The 17,948-nt window shown below is 32.1% G+C and overlaps 1 protein-coding gene across 4 annotated transcripts in view; it reads left to right on the top strand.

Moving 5' to 3' along the window:
• The window catches only part of LOC113550916 (epidermal growth factor receptor), a 76,704-nt gene extending 61,489 nt beyond the window's left edge, over positions 1–15,215 (top strand). For 2 of the 4 annotated variants that reach the window (XM_026952875.1, XM_026952872.1), the window contains 16 exons: positions 8,916–9,251; positions 9,324–9,649; positions 9,760–9,957; positions 10,016–10,317; positions 10,380–10,615; positions 10,671–10,803; positions 10,872–11,160; positions 11,275–11,640; positions 11,734–11,876; positions 11,955–12,234; positions 12,358–12,655; positions 12,725–12,955; positions 13,036–13,319; positions 13,425–13,644; positions 13,778–13,960; positions 14,261–14,577. In XM_026952875.1, the coding sequence (XP_026808676.1) occupies positions 8,916–9,251; positions 9,324–9,649; positions 9,760–9,957; positions 10,016–10,317; positions 10,380–10,615; positions 10,671–10,803; positions 10,872–11,160; positions 11,275–11,640; positions 11,734–11,876; positions 11,955–12,234; positions 12,358–12,655; positions 12,725–12,955; positions 13,036–13,319; positions 13,425–13,644; positions 13,778–13,960; positions 14,261–14,577 (4,142 nt within the window). Of the gene's footprint in view, positions 1–8,915; positions 9,252–9,323; positions 9,650–9,759; positions 9,958–10,015; positions 10,318–10,379; positions 10,616–10,670; positions 10,804–10,871; positions 11,161–11,274; positions 11,641–11,733; positions 11,877–11,954; positions 12,235–12,357; positions 12,656–12,724; positions 12,956–13,035; positions 13,320–13,424; positions 13,645–13,777; positions 13,961–14,260 lie in introns of all 4 variants that reach the window. The other 2 variants (XM_026952874.1, XM_026952873.1) reach the window with 2 other exon arrangements.
• Positions 15,216–17,948: the final 2,733 nt, after the last annotated feature.

The following is a 17,948-nucleotide window of genomic DNA, read 5'->3' as shown; positions in this document are numbered from 1 at the left end:
ACAAAACCAAACTGCAAAGTTCCTAATAACAGAATCGAGTATTGCAAATTTGCAAATGGTTTCCTTAAAATGAATTAGACAAGATAATTTCGTTATTCAAATCAACTCAATTTAATATTATTTCAGTTTTTATCTATAATTTATTATTATATAGCCGTTTCAAAATATTATTAAATTGAAGTTAAAATGCATAACATTTTTAATTTTAACACTTCTGACTTAAAAGTTTAAGATAAGTTTCCCCTAAATTATTTTTTAACAGAAAACTAAAACTCTAAAAAAAACTCATAGACATACACAATTTTTTTTTGTTCTGAGATTTCAAGTTTAAATTTCCTCCTTTTTATTGCAACATAATATAACATAATATGTATTTAACGTATATTATTAGCCATATATAATATTATTAGTCGCATCCAAAAAAAATTTTCTTTTGTTTTTATCACATTTTTAAAATATTTCTGTAAACCATAAATATAAATAATAATATGTATGACATCGGTACCATAATATACTTCAGTTTATACTATAATTTTCGGCTAATTTTGTGTTCTGCCGAGCCTGCAGAAGAGTGCTCGTGTAAGTAGTCTCGTGGCGGCACACGCACACCGTTAAGAAGTTGGCACAAATTGCGTATTCAGCTAATTCTCGGCAAGTTGTATATTCTTGTGTAGGATTATCCTATAGGTATTTGGTATACATGTTTTTATTATTATACGAATACGTGTTACCAATCGCCTGCGAAACGTGTCGAATGCAATCGCCGCGGTCGTGAACACGACATCAGTTTTTGTTGCAACGTCTCCCGCATGATGTGAATGTGTGTGTGTATGTGTGTAAGTACCTATATACTAATATAGTGAAAAAATTCAGTTAGGATTATTTTTTACGGTGTAGCCATTATAATATTATATTAGCTATGGAAAAATATTATACCTAAATGTATATGGTCCGACGTGCAGAATCAAACGCTACACGCGCGCGTATGACAATTTATTTCTATTTTTTCCTGACGATTAAAATGTATTCCTTATTGTTTTACCCTTGTAACAATATAATTAATTTATGCGATTTCGAAACGATCGTATCACCGCCATATATGATTGCATATCCGTTATTACAATTATTATATATATATATATACCTATTTAGTATTTAATTAATAATTATTGTGGTATTCGTATTCGAATTGTCTAATACATATAAGGCGATTCTTTCATCAACCGAAACCAACATTTTGGAGAGCTGTAGCCCTAATATTTTTTTTTTATTCATAATCTTCATACTTCTTCTACTAACCACTAAGTCTGTATAGTATTGTAATTGACTTAAAATAAATATTTTCTTATGACTGCGATTATTACAATTTTATCAGTGTTTGTTATTAAAATTTTAAATTCCTTATATTTCCTAAGACATTGCGTGGTTCAAGATTTAAAAAAAAACATCTCTATAATATAATCGTAAATAAAGCACGAATTTATTTTACACTAACTTATGTACATAAAGGGTGATTCTTAAAGCTCATCCCTTCTATCTTTTAATAATACGTTTATTCAAATATTGATTTTTGGAATTCTTAATAATTTATAAGTGCCTATAAGTACTATAACTTATTAGCTGTGTTCTCAAAAGGATCTGTTATGAATACTTAGATTTTGTTACATCATCTAAAAAATTCTATGTGGTAACACAAATAACTATGTTTTTTTTTGCTGTTTATTATTAAGTATACGATTTTATGTGTAGCCTTAAAATCTAAATTTAAACTTATAGTTATTGTTTACTGAGTTACTAAATTTTTAAACTAAGGAATAATAATAATAATTTCCTGTCTAACGCTTTACCTTGAATTATAAAGTAGATGTAACATATTTTTGTGTAGTTATTTTAAACTCTATACTTGAAAATAGAGTACCTATTTAAGTATACTTTACGTGGATATTCTGAATTTGAATTAATGTGTCTATAATTTAAGAAAACATTGAGTACTTTGGTGATTACCTTATATATTATGATATACTGCAGAAACTAGCAATTGGCTCGTCATGTTACAATAAAAATTTTCTTAACATATTAATGAAAAAGTATTTAAAATAAAAATCGATGTGATATATGTAAAACTCGACGATTGTCCCACACGTTTACAATATTTAATATAGGTATAGGTATTTCTATGTTTATAATTGTATATTTTATATTTTATATGTTCAAAACGTTTTTTTTTTTTTTTTTGTCTTACCAATTCGTATGCGATTTCTGAACAGCTCACGAATCTCTTGCCGTATTTATGTCGTGTAAAAGGGGTTTTGGACCGTGCTACGACCTCACGCGTCATATCGCGGACGGCAACATATTTTAATATAGAATATTATAAACAGTAATAATAACGAAGAATAAAATATAATTATTTCGGACATAGGTATAAAGAGGAACGGGTTTGCCGATGTGTGTGTATGAGATATTGAATTATAAAAATTAAAATGTGAAAAAATTCACGCTTGACTGAACCGCGAATGCCGTAAAGAATATAAGAACAGCTTGTTACCCGGTTGGTACACGCGTCCATTCGCGTTTGACGGGCCACTTCACAGCCGACATGTTGTATATAATGTACATAAATCTCTTTCGAAATGTTGGAAATTAATTAAATATACACTTTTTTTATAATATTCTTGTAGGTGCTATGATGACCGTTTGTTTCGATTTGTCTGCCTACTTGAGTTATATTTAAAAAAAAGGTAGAAAACATTTTTTAATTCTCTATACTGGTTTTTGTATTAAATTTTTGAATTAATTTTCGAGATACTTTCAATCATTACAAATGTAGGTACTGGTGAATAGCGACGTTCGTTAATTATATTTGAATATTTTCTATATACAAATTTATATAGGTACATGTGCATAAGAAACCACTTGAATGATCATTGCATTCAATATAATATATTAAGTCGTACAGGATTATTTTCCGCAAACATTTTTCTAACGCGCATATTGGTATTAAAAACCTTGTAATCTATTCAGTTGTTGCTATAACGTGTCTAAAACGTAAATATACGTCATGTAATAATATAAGAAACCTTATAATAATAAAATAATATACATCTAACAACATTTATATAAATGTTTTTGTATATGTAAACCATTTCAAGTACCTACATGGCTACATATTATATTTGTTATTTTAATATCATAAGTCATAACTCGAGGAAGGCAACTACATATAATATGTAGGTACGTATATAATGTACCTTCATATATTATTAGGATAGTTATATATAATAATACATACAGTGACTTACTGCGACCAAGTTTATTTAGCGTCCGAGTTTAAAGTCCACCACCACCTGCAGCAATATGTTTGAATATATTATTTTATTATTGTATCAGCTATAATTTTGTATACCTACGTTGTCCGAGACTATATCATAGTATTACTATTTACAACCCTATCCCTATGTATATAATTATTACGGGGTTGTCGTTTCCTTCGGCGTCAAACGCATTGTTATTAGGTAGATAGGTACATATTTTTTCTAAATAGTATAATAATAACCTATTTGAATAATTATGTATATTTTTGTCGTGGTTAATTTAATTTATGTATATCATCGTAAATCATGTAACCCCTACACGGTTCAAAAATCATTACTCTCTATATTATACATAATATTAGACCGTAAGACAACAGATATCGTTTTGAATCGATGTAATACGTGAACCTAATTTGAGTATATAGAATAGCATAATATTATATTAATCGTTGTGTACGTGTCAGAAATCAAAATCGTATTATTACACCTCGAGGGTTAGTTCGTTTTCAAATCTATGCATGTATACGCGGCGGCGGCGGTTCTCACGAACATCGATGACGATACTGAGCTCGTTTTTTTAATGTCCAGCCGTTCTATTATATTATAATATATTATAATACAATCGTTGTTGTAATTTTTATCAAAAAAATCTCGCCCTTAGGGTAGTGATGGTGGTGGTGTTGTCGATGGAGTTAGCGGAGGAGGAGGACACTCTTGGACTAGTCCTACTCTTCATATCCCTCAAGCGCAGCCAACCGCGTGTCCTTACACTTGCAAACGGGAGACTACGATTTATACATAATATTACTGCGTAATGGTCCTTACTCCGCGCGTAGAACAAAAACAAAAATATAAAAATCTGAGTATGCAGAGAGAAAAAGAAATATAATGAAAAACCCTACTCGTACACACATACACGCGCACACATATAATTATTATACACAAAGCCTCCGGGGACGATGACTGGGCACATACCTATCCACTCGAAGCGTACCGAATACCATGTACCACATATCGTACGCATTATTATTAATATTATTATTGTACTCGGCGGCGGCCGGTTTTAGGTCTGTGTGCCCGCGTGTTCAGTGTTGTGTTGTGTGAGTGTATATGTGTGCACCGGTGGCCCCCAGGCTTGGTCGGGGTTCTCCGCCGCGTGTTTGCTGCAGGTGGTTCTAGTGTATTATATTTTTATATTTCTTATAATATTTCTCTCGCTGTGTTGCGTACAGGTAGGGATAATATGATGTAGCCCGGTGGTACAGACTCGTGTGATCAAGTCGTGTGCGTATGGGTATTATGTACAGTAGGTATATAATAAATAATATTGTATTTTTTATACTGTAAACGCGTTGTTGTTTCTCGTCCAAAGAAAATATTATTATTCCTTATCAGATAATATATAAAATATAATATTATAGTAATATTATAATTATTCGACGTCGCTGTAATGACTGATAAAACCGGTCCATCGAAACGCAGTGTGGAGATGAACGAAACTGCGGCCGTTGAAGCCGAAAACGATCGCTATCGCGACCGACGGATCGCTCACAACCTCCCCTCGACCCGACCCACAGCACACACAGCTGCCACACCACGATCAGCGCCAATACACTGGCGGTCCGCACTCGTGCGTTTCCAAATCTCTTTTATTACACATGTTTTGAACAAAATATATACAAATTTCGTAAGTGTTAAATCCACCAGTTCGGCGATGAAATCCACCGTCCACGAAATAATCGTATATACTAATGTGTAAAAATATCATTACGGGTGGCCTTGAACGGATCGCGCATTTTTGTCGACTACCACGACGTTGATTGGAATCCGCGTCGTGCGTGTGCCGCAAAATATAATAAAAGATTATAATATTATAATATTATTTATATTAATACGTATCTAAATATTCGTATATTTATACATGATCATTACACGTAGATCAAAATATTATCATATTATATTATTACAGTACGTGCGTTTGAAAGTGTGCGATGACGGTATACTATATGATTCCGAGAACCGGCGACCCACCTATATGACGTATTAGACGTATTATTTACTATTTTATTAGCGTCGTGTTCCGAGTAATACCGGGACAAAAACAAGGGTAAAGATTTTTTTCTAAATTCAATACCGTAAAACTACATTTCCAACCTCCTGTAGTCCACGAAAACATGTCAGATTCACGACGAGTATAAAATTATAAAACCAACAAATTACATGACATATGAAATACATAATATTATATTGCTATTGCATATCGTTCTGTGAAAACCCCCAAAAAGGCTAATACTTATCCAAAGAGTAAAAAATTTCCAAATGTCTATGTTTGCCAGTAGAAATTGTAATTTTGTTCTTATTACCCTTATAAAATATAGCTATACGGCTTATAGATTTTATATATTAATATATACATAAATATCAATATGTATTATAAATTATAGTGTATATAAGTGTTATAAGTATTAGATACAAATTTATAATATATGAATACGTTGATCCAACAAAACGTGTTTAAATTAAATCACTACTACTTATTTGTGGTTTGTAGTTTAATTGCAGTCTTCAGCATTATTTAGTGGAGCTAAAAATTCTCGTTCTGACATTCATAACACGAAATATGTATTATCTGTCAATTAAATATTAAAATACTGGCCAAAGATTTTTTTAAATTACAAAATTTAATAAATAATAAAATACGTATTCGTGCAATGTAATAAGTTAATTAAGAGCTGTCAACGTAAAAACAGTTATAAAAAAAAAAACTTTGTACGATTGTTGTTTACACTTTATTTAAACAAAAATGTTTATATGTTTAAAATATCATAGTTTCATTGGTACCTATTGGGGCCAAACTGTTTACGATATCATTCGAAAATAGTTAAAAATATAACATGTTTGAGAAATAAAAGTGCATAATAATATGTCCGATTCTCTGATGTTATAAACAGTTTATTATATAGGTGTATAAAAGTATAATACTACCTACTTGTATGGTTCATACATATTCAATTATTTGTAAATATTTAAAACTCCTTAGTAAGTGGCAGTTTGTAATCGAATTGTTTTTCAAATTCAGTTTCATTGGTTTAACACTTCATCATTTGATTTAAGGTGTTACAAATTATTTGTTTAAGGCGATAAACTGTTGTTATAAAAATGTAAAATAAACAAAATTGTCAACTCCTAATTTAATTACCACACTGATGATGTTAATTCTTTTCATACTTCATAATATGTACTATTACTACTCATTGGTATGAGTTTGTAAACTTTTTTTTTCTTTTGAAGGCCAACAACTTAATTTTTATAAAGTGAAAAGAAAAAACATTAAAATCATATGTAAATCAGATGGAAAAATTCAAAAATGTTAAATAATAATAATCTGAAAAATGTATTTCCTATTTCTAATTATAGTCTCCTCATATTTTTAAAGACATCCGTCATGACAATAAGAAAAGTATTTAAAATTAAATTTACTAGAATTTGACATATACGCATAATATTATTAATGTTGGGTAAAATATTATTTTTTTAAATACTCCTTTTTAAAGTAATATCTTTTATACATTTGTCTATGTCTTACACATAATACAAACTCAAAAAATATTTTAACGATTTTATTTCTTTGAGTTTTGATTATTGTAAAGAAACAGACAGACGTGGGCGTACGTCAGTTACATTTTTTGTGGGATCCCTCACCACAGGACATCAAAGTAATTTTAAATCTGCAGTGCCGGATAAAAATACTTTAGACCCCTTGCGGATTATACCCTATCAAAAAATTAATTTAATAATATTTAAGAAATATTAATTATTATTAATAATAATTTTGACAACTTATTAAGTACCTACTTATACACATATTATATTTTCCCCTAAGACTTAATAATATTAATAAATTATGCATTGCAAAGAGATTAGTGGATAAAATAATGTTAAATGATGACGATAATACCGACTAATACCTATGTGATTAATCGATGTAAACGGAGAGGAGAAATACTTTTTAATATAATAATAAATTTATAGTGACTTCAGTGTTTTCAAAAACTGAAGGTATCCGTTTTAAATCTTGAAACCAGTTCTTTACTCACTATAAAGCAATAATAATCTACTATATGATGCTTTTTGTGGATAAAGCAATACTCCAACGAACGTTAAAATAACATGAAATCAAAACCGGTATTTTCAATTACTCGCAAATTCTTTAAAATTTAGTAGACCGATAAAAGCCACATTGTACTGTAAATTACATCGGCAAAGAACTCACGACTGGTTTCTTAAATCAAACTCAATTAAAAACCTTTTCGTGCGAATCGCTATAGGTTAAAATACAAATCGAGCTCAGTTAGCATTTAAAGACCGTAGACATATTTTATGATAATATCAGAAACGTTCGATAATATAATGTTAATAGCTTCTACTACACGTGTTGCTGTGTTATCGCAGGTGCTTGTGTGTACCTATAGCATATATTTCCGAGTTAATTGGCTTGCATTTATTCGTTATACAAATGAGTAAAATCTTAAAAGTGTAGACTGTAGTAATAAGAATAAAAACGAAACATTTCTTTGTAATTTAATGTATTGTATTATATATTTTTTTAATTGTAATCTCGACAATGAAAATTCTTCTTCTTCATTGTTAATGGCGGCAAATGGTACGGAATATAAGAAAATGACTAAACAATCAGACTGACATTTTATCGGACCAGATACGTATTGATATCAAACTGTAGGTACCTGTTGTTATATTTCCCCTTCTATATAATACAATATCGTCTTATTTCTATCGAGTTGGTCATCGTCAGCAAACCACAGAGGCTCTTGTAGTATGTCTACATTTAACTACTCCGAAATAAATAGCAAAAAGCACGAGCTCAATACATACGTACATCGATCAATAGTCAATACCCAAGGGGAACAAGACATTTTTTTAATTAACTGTTTCTATTAGAACTTTGTATTGTGCGCTTTGGAATTCGATTTTTGGTGGAAGGAGTAGCAGAGTAGGAAAAAATGTACTGCTTTTTGGCGCCTGCAGTGCGATGGATTTTAATTAAAATGTTGATAACACAACACCCGATTTGCTGCCTCCTATTGCCTTACATACGCACACTATATTATTCCATTATTGTTACTATTATTAACATTACCATCGACGACGACAACAATGCGTAAACGTAACAATAACGTGAGAATGACTAGCGTCGTCCACATCATCATCATCAACATCATTGTTATTTGTTGTTATTTAGAGGGTACTCAAAACCGTCGCGGTCACACATACCATTGCATGAGGATTAATACGATTATTATGGGAGGATATGTCGTGTGTATGTTTGGTGGGATGGTGAGCGAGGCGTATAAGAAAATCTTGAAAGAATTAATATTATTTCCCGATCGAAAGGAGTTTCCGCGATGGAATTCAAAAAAAAACATAATTCTAGTGAAAGTATTATATAATAATATAATTAACTACACTACCAAACAAATTATTCACTGTGCGATGGTTATTTATACATATCCAATATCGAATCCAAGAATTTTAAATTTTTTTACATGTTATTAAATTTTGATTTTATTCTAAACTTTGCAGTATGTATTGGTACCAACGGTCGTCTGTCCGTGCCATCAAATCGGGACCACCATTACCGGAACCTAAGAGACCGTTACACCAATTGCACTTATGTGGATGGCAATCTGGAATTGACGTGGTTGCAGGACGAACACTTGGATCTGAGTTTTTTACAACACATACGAGAAGTTACCGGATACGTTTTGATCACTCATGTGGACGTCAACAAAATCGTGTTGCCTCGACTGCAAATCATTCGAGGCCGAACTCAATTCAAATTGGCCGTCAAGGAAGAAGAATTTTCATTACTGGTCATGTTATCAAAAATGAACAATCTCGAATTGCCAGCTCTCAGAGGTAAGCGTTTCTATTATTTTTGAATGCATGTCATTTTCAATATCTTTTTACTCATGCAATACATTTGTATAGACATATTGGCTGGCAATGTGGGCATGATCGATAACTATAATCTGTGCCATATGCGCACCATTAACTGGGATGAGATCATCACTGGGCCGGGGGCCAAGTGGATGTACATGTATAATTTCTCGAACTCTGAACGGGAATGCCCACCTTGTGACAAGTCGTGTACGGGTGGTTGTTGGGGTGAAGGTCCGCACAATTGTCAAAAGTTCTCAAAGATCAACTGCAGTCCCCAATGTTACCAGGGCCGATGTTTTGGACCGAAACCTAGAGACTGCTGTCATTTGTTTTGTGCCGGTGGTTGTACAGGACCAAAGCAAAGTGATTGTCTCGTAAGTATATTTTAATATATTATGTATATAATAACTCGATCCTAAGAATATATCCCAAATTACGTTAAATAAAATATATATATAATATGTATATGTTTATAATTTTAAAGGCATGTCGAAATTTTTACGATGATGGTGTATGCACTCAAGAATGTCCGGCGATGCAACGTTATAATTCCATAACTTACTCTTGGGAAACAAATCCAAATGGGAAGTATGCTTATGGCGCAACTTGCGTAAAAAACTGCCCAGAACATTTGCTTAAAGACAACGGAGCGTGTGTGCGAAGTTGTCCACCAAAGAAAAAAGTAAGAATTGTGCTTAATTTAATTTCGATACATTTTTCTAAATTAAAACTTGTTGTAGGCTGTAAATGGTGAATGTGTGTTGTGTGACGGCCCATGCCCGAAAACTTGTGAGGGCGTAGCCACAATCCATGATAGCAACATTGATGGTTTTAAAGATTGTACCGTAATCGAAGGTTCATTAACTATCTTAGACCAAACATTCAAAGGTTTCCAACAAGTTTTTGCAAACTTCAGTTTCGGCCAACGTATCAAAGCTATGAATCCTGATCGTTTAGAAGTATTTAGCACATTAAAAGAAGTAACAGGCTACATAAACATCCAAGGATCACATGAAGATTTTAAAAATCTGTCATACTTTAGGTAAAGTTTTGTAAAATTACAATAGTAATAATAACGTGTTTAATTTAATTTTACTCCAACAGGAATTTGGAAGTAATCGGTGGTCGTACTGTTACCGAATACTTTGCATCATTGTATATTGTAAAGACTTCATTAACTTCATTGGGTTTGCGTTCATTAAAGAAAATTCATTCTGGGAGCGTTGCAATATTAGAAAATAAAAGACTGTGTTATGCCCAAACTATAGACTGGGAATCAATAAAAAAATCTTCAGAACATCCAAAGCTCTTGCAAAATAATAAAAATGAATCTCTTTGCAGTAAGTATTAATTTATGATTACTAGTAAGAGTTTTTTAATGATGTACCTATATAGTTTTAGAAAATGAAATATGTGATCCGGAGTGTTCTAATCAAGGTTGCTGGGGCCCAGGACCCCATCAGTGTTTGTCTTGTAGAAACTTTCAGTACGACAATCAGTGTCTACCGAACTGTAGTCATGTACCTGGGTAAGTCAAACATTATAACTATGAGCTTTGAATTGATTCTAACCATTCTCGTTGTTTTTACTACTCAGGCTATACGAGGCTGGTGACAAGACCTGCGCGGCATGTCATCCTGAATGTGACGGTGGTTGTCACGGACCCGGTCCCGAACATTGTACATCATGCCGCAATCTCCTCGACGGTATTCACTGTGTATCTCAGTGTCCACTAAATAAATACAGTGCTAACCAGTCCAGACCTAGTGAGTGTTTGCCCTGCCATTTGAACTGTGTTGGAGGTTGCAGTGGTCCAGACAATACAATTGGACCTAATGGTTGCCGATCTTGTCACAAAGCTGTTCTCAATGCTGACGCTTCAGTTGTAAGTATTTGGCTATTATTTATGTACTCTTTGATGGTTTATAATAAAATCTAAGTCTTATTTTTTATCACCCGTACGTTCTTAATAATATATCTATACATATATTTTTTATAGGAGAGATGTCTACACAAAAATGAAACCTGTCCAAATGGTTACTATTACGAATGGGTTGGACCGTTGGAGCAAGGTGGTGCTGCTTTGCGTGCGTTGGCCGGCAAAGCTGTATGCAGAAAATGTCATCCACGGTGTTTGAGGTGCACAGGTTTTGGGTTCCATGATCAGGTCTGCCAACGTTGCGCGGGCTACAAACGTGGAGATCACTGCGCAGACGATTGTCCAATCGAGTATTATGCCACTACTAACAAGTTGCCGAACGGAGAAATAGAACGAGAATGCATGCCATGTGATATTCTATGTAGAGGATGTTATGGACCACATGCATCTCAGTGCCAAGCGTGTAGACATTTCAAAATATTTGAGGTAAATGTTACTGCCAATTAATCGCAAATGAGTCAATTGTATACATAATTCCTAGTATGAAACTAATCCACGTAATCTATTTTAACATTTTAGCCCAGCGGCAATCCTTCAGATAACCGTACAGCGTTCAACTGCTCTGGTCCTATTTGTCCGTCTTTCGCTCCATACAAGGTCTACACCAAGGACGATCCAGATCCATATTGTTCAGCTGACGACGTTAGAATGGCTTCTAAACTGTAAGTTTGCTGTCAAAACTTCAACTTAACTGATATTTGATTTTTAACCTCCATGGCGTTATTTTTGTTCGATTTTAGTAGTGATTCGGAGCAAATACCGTTGATACTGAGCGCGGTTGTAGTGTTTACGTTTTTGGTGATGGTATTACTCATGATTCTTGTATGGCACTGGCGAAGACGCGCACGAGCTAAAGAAACGGCAGTGAAAATGACAATGGTGCTTACGGGTATGGAGGATAATGAACCACTAAGGCCTTCAAATGTTAAACCCAATACAGCCAAACTAAGGATTGTTAAAGAAGTAGATCTAAGAATTGGCGCTGAACTTGGAAATGGAGCTTTTGGAGTTGTGTACAAGGTATGATACAACGTTAAATTCTTAACGTAGTGTTAATTAATTATAAATATTTACATCTATTATTAGGTATATTTACATAACTGAGAAAAATGTATAAATAATAATAAAATTGTATATCTATAGGGCGTTTGGGTTGTTGAAGGCGAGAACATTAAAATACCTGTGGCAATCAAAAAGCTACACAAAAAAGATGATACGTGTGGTTACGAGAATACCAGTAAAGAATTCTTGGATGAAGCTTATATAATGGCCAGTGTCGAACACGACAATTTAGTTAAGCTGTTGGCCGTATGTATGACTTCTGAAATGATGTTAGTTACTCAGCTCATGCCACTCGGGTGTCTGTTGAAGTACGTGCGAAACAACAACGATAAGATTGGTTCAAAAACATTCCTAAAATGGTGCACACAAATAGCCAAAGGTAAAAAACTTAAAAAAATAAATGCTAGTATGAACTACGAGTGTTCTAAATTTGAACAATTTTATTCAGGTATGGCGTATTTGGAAGAAAAACGACTAGTGCATAGAGATCTGGCAGCCCGAAATGTGCTTGTGCAAAACACCAACTGCGTGAAGATCACTGATTTTGGTTTAGCCAAACTCTTGGATGTTGACCAGCTAGAGTACACTGCCGATGGTGGTAAGATGCCTGTCAAATGGCTAGCACCGGAATGCCTTAAGTACAGAGTGTTCACGCACAAAAGCGATGTATGGGCGTTTGGTAAGTTGACTTTCGCTCTTATACAAGGTGGTTCACTCAACAATATTAACAATTTTCACGTTAATTTTTTTGGTTTACAGGTATTACCGTATGGGAATTGTTGACTTATGGCAAACAACCGTATGAAACAGTAGACAAGAAAGAAGTTTTAGGTTTACTAGAGAAAGGCGAACGATTACCGCAACCTCCCATTTGTACTATTGATGTTTACATGGTAATGGTTAAATGTTGGCTAATAGAAAAAGATAGTCGGCCTAGTTTCGAAGAACTTGCTGACGAATTCGCCAAAATGGCAATCGATCCGGGTAGATACCTGGTCATACCGGGTGATCGTTACATGAGGTTGCCGTCATACTCCTCGCAGGTAAGTGTTTGCCGCCTAAAAGTGGTTAACGATTATGAGTGAAAGTTTTCACTTTACGCGTAGGATTGCTTTTCACGGTTTAATTAATTATTATTGATCATATAGGACGAAAATGAGATACTATCGAACCTGGCGACAGAAGGTGCAGATATGAGTATAATGGAAGCCAATGAGTACTGCATGAACCCAAAAATGGGCAACAGCATGCCGGGACCGTCGAGGCTGGGATCGAGTAGTACGGCGGGTGCCGACATGCTAGGATCTATGCACGGCAGACATAACTGGGATCGCGAGCTGAGAAAATTCGGTGACATACATCGATTAGGTAATGACCTATTTTAATAATTAAATAATGATTATAGGTAAATCCCAGGTGATCGTTGTTCATTCGCAATATCGTGCAAACGGTTTATAAAAATAAAATATTATTAACCCTCGATTGTGTTTTTTATTGATAGATTGTGATACTTCCGACGATCTCAGTAATGGAAGCAAGGCACAAGTGGGCACGTTGAAATTAGACTTGCCCTTGGACGAGGACGATTACCTAATGCCGTCCCCAGCCAATGATGAAATCGACAATAAACGTCGGCATGCGCCTGCCAACTATATCGATTTGATTGGTCACCAACACGCTGAAGGTAAATCATCTTCACTCTTAATAATATCTTATATTGTACATGATAACATTGAAAGAAATTGAATTTAAGAAAGATATTGTGGTAGATATATTATATTATTATAGTTAATCAAATAATCATTTGAAAATTTTAATGAAAACCTGTGAGCCACTAAATCTAGGAATTATTCAGCTATCCGAAATCTTACTAACTACAAAATTTGTTCCCAATACTTAAGTTGATCTTTTATCGTACCGATAATAATTTCTTGCCACTGAACGGTGATTTATTTATTTATAATAAGTATTATTATATTTACAGCGGAATACGCCAACGGTAGCCTACCGAGACCTCCTGGTCTGACCAAAAACTACCAACCAGACTTCTTGCCAGTCCAGGTGAGCAGTGTGGACAACCCGGAGTACCATTTGACCGGTGGCGAACCTTCCGCCGCCGCACCGTCTACAGTCTCCGGTGACGGTAGTGGTTCTGTTGAGGCATCCTGCGAACCACAGTCACCCGCGCCCACCCCTAACGGTCGTAGTCTAGAGGACGAGTCGGACCACGAGTACTACAACGACTTTGATCGGCTGCAAAGAGAGCTTCAGCCGCTCAGACGAAACGAAACAACCGTTTGACGAACGGCTACCAAACCCCACCCACACCCGGTGGCGTCGAACTATTTTGTAGACGTTTAAGTTTTGTTCTGTTAACTCGTTTTTAAGAATTATTAAGACAATTATTATGTAATGACACATGAAGCGACAAGTTTTATTTTAATTTTATTCGATATATTATCATAATATGTGTATATAATATTGTTTTATTTATATTTTTATTTTTAAAACTATTTATTTGTATAACGCTGTGCCATTTTCTATTCCGACTGTACATTATAATATTATTTTTATTATCATTATCATTTGATAACTGTAAAGAAATATTTTATACTATTTGTAAGGTTCTTGTTATCGTTAGCGTGTACAACAATTTTATTGTGTAATATGACTGTGTAGTTTGCCCATAATACAAGTAGCAAAACGGATCAAACAAAGGAACCGTTTTCCTCAGAGTTAATGTACTTAAAAATAAATCAAAATTGTATTTACTCCAAAATGAAAACCGATTGCCTTTAAGATATATGTGGGCAAACAAATATATGTATAAATATATTTTTTTAAAGGCTGTGATATTTATTTAATTTATGTAAATATGTTTTACTCGAAATTATTCGAAGCATATAAATATTTTTATTGTATTATTCGCATACATGTTAGGTTTAAGAAAACAATAAACTATATATTTTTTCATTGTAATTACTATTAACTACGGCAATATTTTTGTTTTATTATACATTATAATATAGACTTTTACCGAACATATTATGTATATGAATGGGCATACATAATTACCAGCTATGTATTAATTTATGTTGTGTGACCTATTCAAACTTTAGATACCTACTTATAGGTTGATGCATGGAGATTTTTAAACTGACCTGGTGTACTTATATAATATAATTTAAACCTTGATTGTATAATTTTTTTTTTTAGATCTCTTAATTTTCCATGTATCATTATAACTTATAGTTGTAGTTGTTAGATTAAACATACAAAAACAATACTTGCCATCAGCTACACACATACTGGGTATGAATTTTAACACGTTTGATCTTTATGTCTGCTTGTGGTTAGAATAAAATACTATTTTTTATTAGTTTTTATAAATTTACCTTTTACTAGTAAGTGCCATTTATTTAATGTGTTTCTATCATGAATATTAGAAAGTGAATTACTGTACGGTTGCTATTATTATTACATTTTTTTTTTACTGTAATGTTAATCTTTTAATAAGTCTGTTTGGTAGGCGTTTTGTGTGTGATTTATAAACTTATGCGTGTTTATATACATATATATATATATATATATATATATATTGTGTACTAACACGTATACTTGTAATATTCATTTTGTAAGTCTGTAAAGTGTCAATAAAAACAAGTTGATCATTAAATATGTATTGATTTTTAATTGTATTTTTGATTTATTTCTAAGTAACTGTCGTAAATCATAATATTGCATAGAAATGGGGATATCTGGAAATCGAAAAGTTTACTAATGACAGATATATGTGTGTGTGCTCTTTATTTATATAATATTTATTGATGAACCATTTTTTTTTTTTGATTATATTTTATAAATTTAACTTCAATATTATTTATTTATTAATAAATTACACGGGTTCTTGAATATTAAGTATGTATTTAAAGTTACAACAAATTAAGGTACTTGCAATTAAACTAAAGTTAATAATAAAAAAAAGTTAAAGAGAAAAAATTTTCAAAAAGAGGAGTAATATTATGTATTTATGTTCTATATGCAATAAAAAAAAACCCAAATGAATTCGAAGTCATGCTTTTGAAATATTTCAAATTATCTTTATTCTTGAACATATTATAAATAACATTGAAAACAAATACAATTTACAACACTAAATAATTCATAATGGTATAGATTTTATGCCATATAAGAGTAAAAAGGAATTATGTATCTAATTTCAAATTGACCAAATATGATATATTTTTCCAATAAACCTTCCAAGACTCAGATTAGGTCACAATTTACTTCCTTCTAATGCTTTTTACCTTTACCGAAATAAATTTTTATATGTTATATTTAAATATTGTTCATCGTTAATAAAAAATGTTTTATTTTTTCATTTATATAAATTAATTTAGTTGTTGAGCTGCAATAATTTATATATTGTAGTCTATTAATAATGATAAAAAATCTATTTAAAAAAGTATTTAAGCAATATATTTTATAACTAATGACTACTGTGATGGATCAAGTGAATGAAAATATGAAAATAAGCATAATAAAAAATAGGAGAGTGTATACTATAGTACTGTCTATATAGTATATATGTGTAAGTTCAGCACATTAGTCACTTAAATTATCTAACAGAAATTTCTCTGTTTCCTATTAATTTTATTGAAACATTATACAAAATGTACTATTCATATAATGTTATAATATGGAAAATATAGAATAAAATTATCAAAAATGCTACACTTTATTATAAAACTGAATATTGATTTATGAAAATATTATGGTCAATGTCCCAATCCATACACTGTTTACTGATAAATATGATTTTTGTTTTGTATCGTAAAATATCTTAAATCATCATTATTTTCAATAACCATTCGATTATGAGTGTTATGACCATACTTCTAATAATATTAGTTTATGGTTGCTATTTTAAGACAATAGCTCTAGAATGGAGTATACTGAATACATCCTTATTTATTGTGATTTTTATTTAAATTTAAAAATTGACTGGCTTAATTGTTTAATTATTATTAATGTATGTGTACACAGTAGATCAAAAATACATAATGCTACTAATGTCCTACATAAAAATAGCTGTACTTATTTTGCATATTTTCATTTGTCACCAATTTTAGTTTAAAGAAAAGTTTTATAAGTATATATATTATTGTGTGTGTACTTATTGATAATATCAATCCTCAACCATTTTGAGAAACAGTGGTAATGGTAATAGTAACTTTGCAACCCCCCTTCCTTGGAGAAATTATATATTTATAAATGTTCATACCCGACACACCCACCTTGGGCTTTGACAAATTCTTAAAGCTACTGATTGCAGTTTTTTTTAGCGCCCGAGTCGTTGGATCATATTATACAAGGGGTTTAGTATAGGCAACTTATATGACATATTAAAAAAATATATTCAAAAGTATTCTATAAGTAATTAACAAGTGGTATCATATCATTACCACGAACGATTATTGAATAGTCGTGAAATTTAATTTAAATGGTACCTCAATATTGGAGTCTTTTTCCATATTATTATAAATACAATAAATTGTCCATAGTATTTCTATGGGGAGATTTTTATATTTATACATTTAAAATATTAAAAATTAGCAGCGTGAAATAATGTAGTGTTTATGTTTATTTCTTAGATTATTTGTAAGTCGAAA

The sequence above is a fragment of the Rhopalosiphum maidis genome, chromosome 2 (genome assembly GCF_003676215.2).
Source record: "Rhopalosiphum maidis isolate BTI-1 chromosome 2, ASM367621v3, whole genome shotgun sequence".
Classification (NCBI taxonomy): Eukaryota; Metazoa; Arthropoda; class Insecta; order Hemiptera; family Aphididae; genus Rhopalosiphum; species Rhopalosiphum maidis.
The sequence above is the reverse complement of the archived record's forward strand: the minus strand, read 5'-3'. Positions and strand labels throughout refer to the sequence as shown.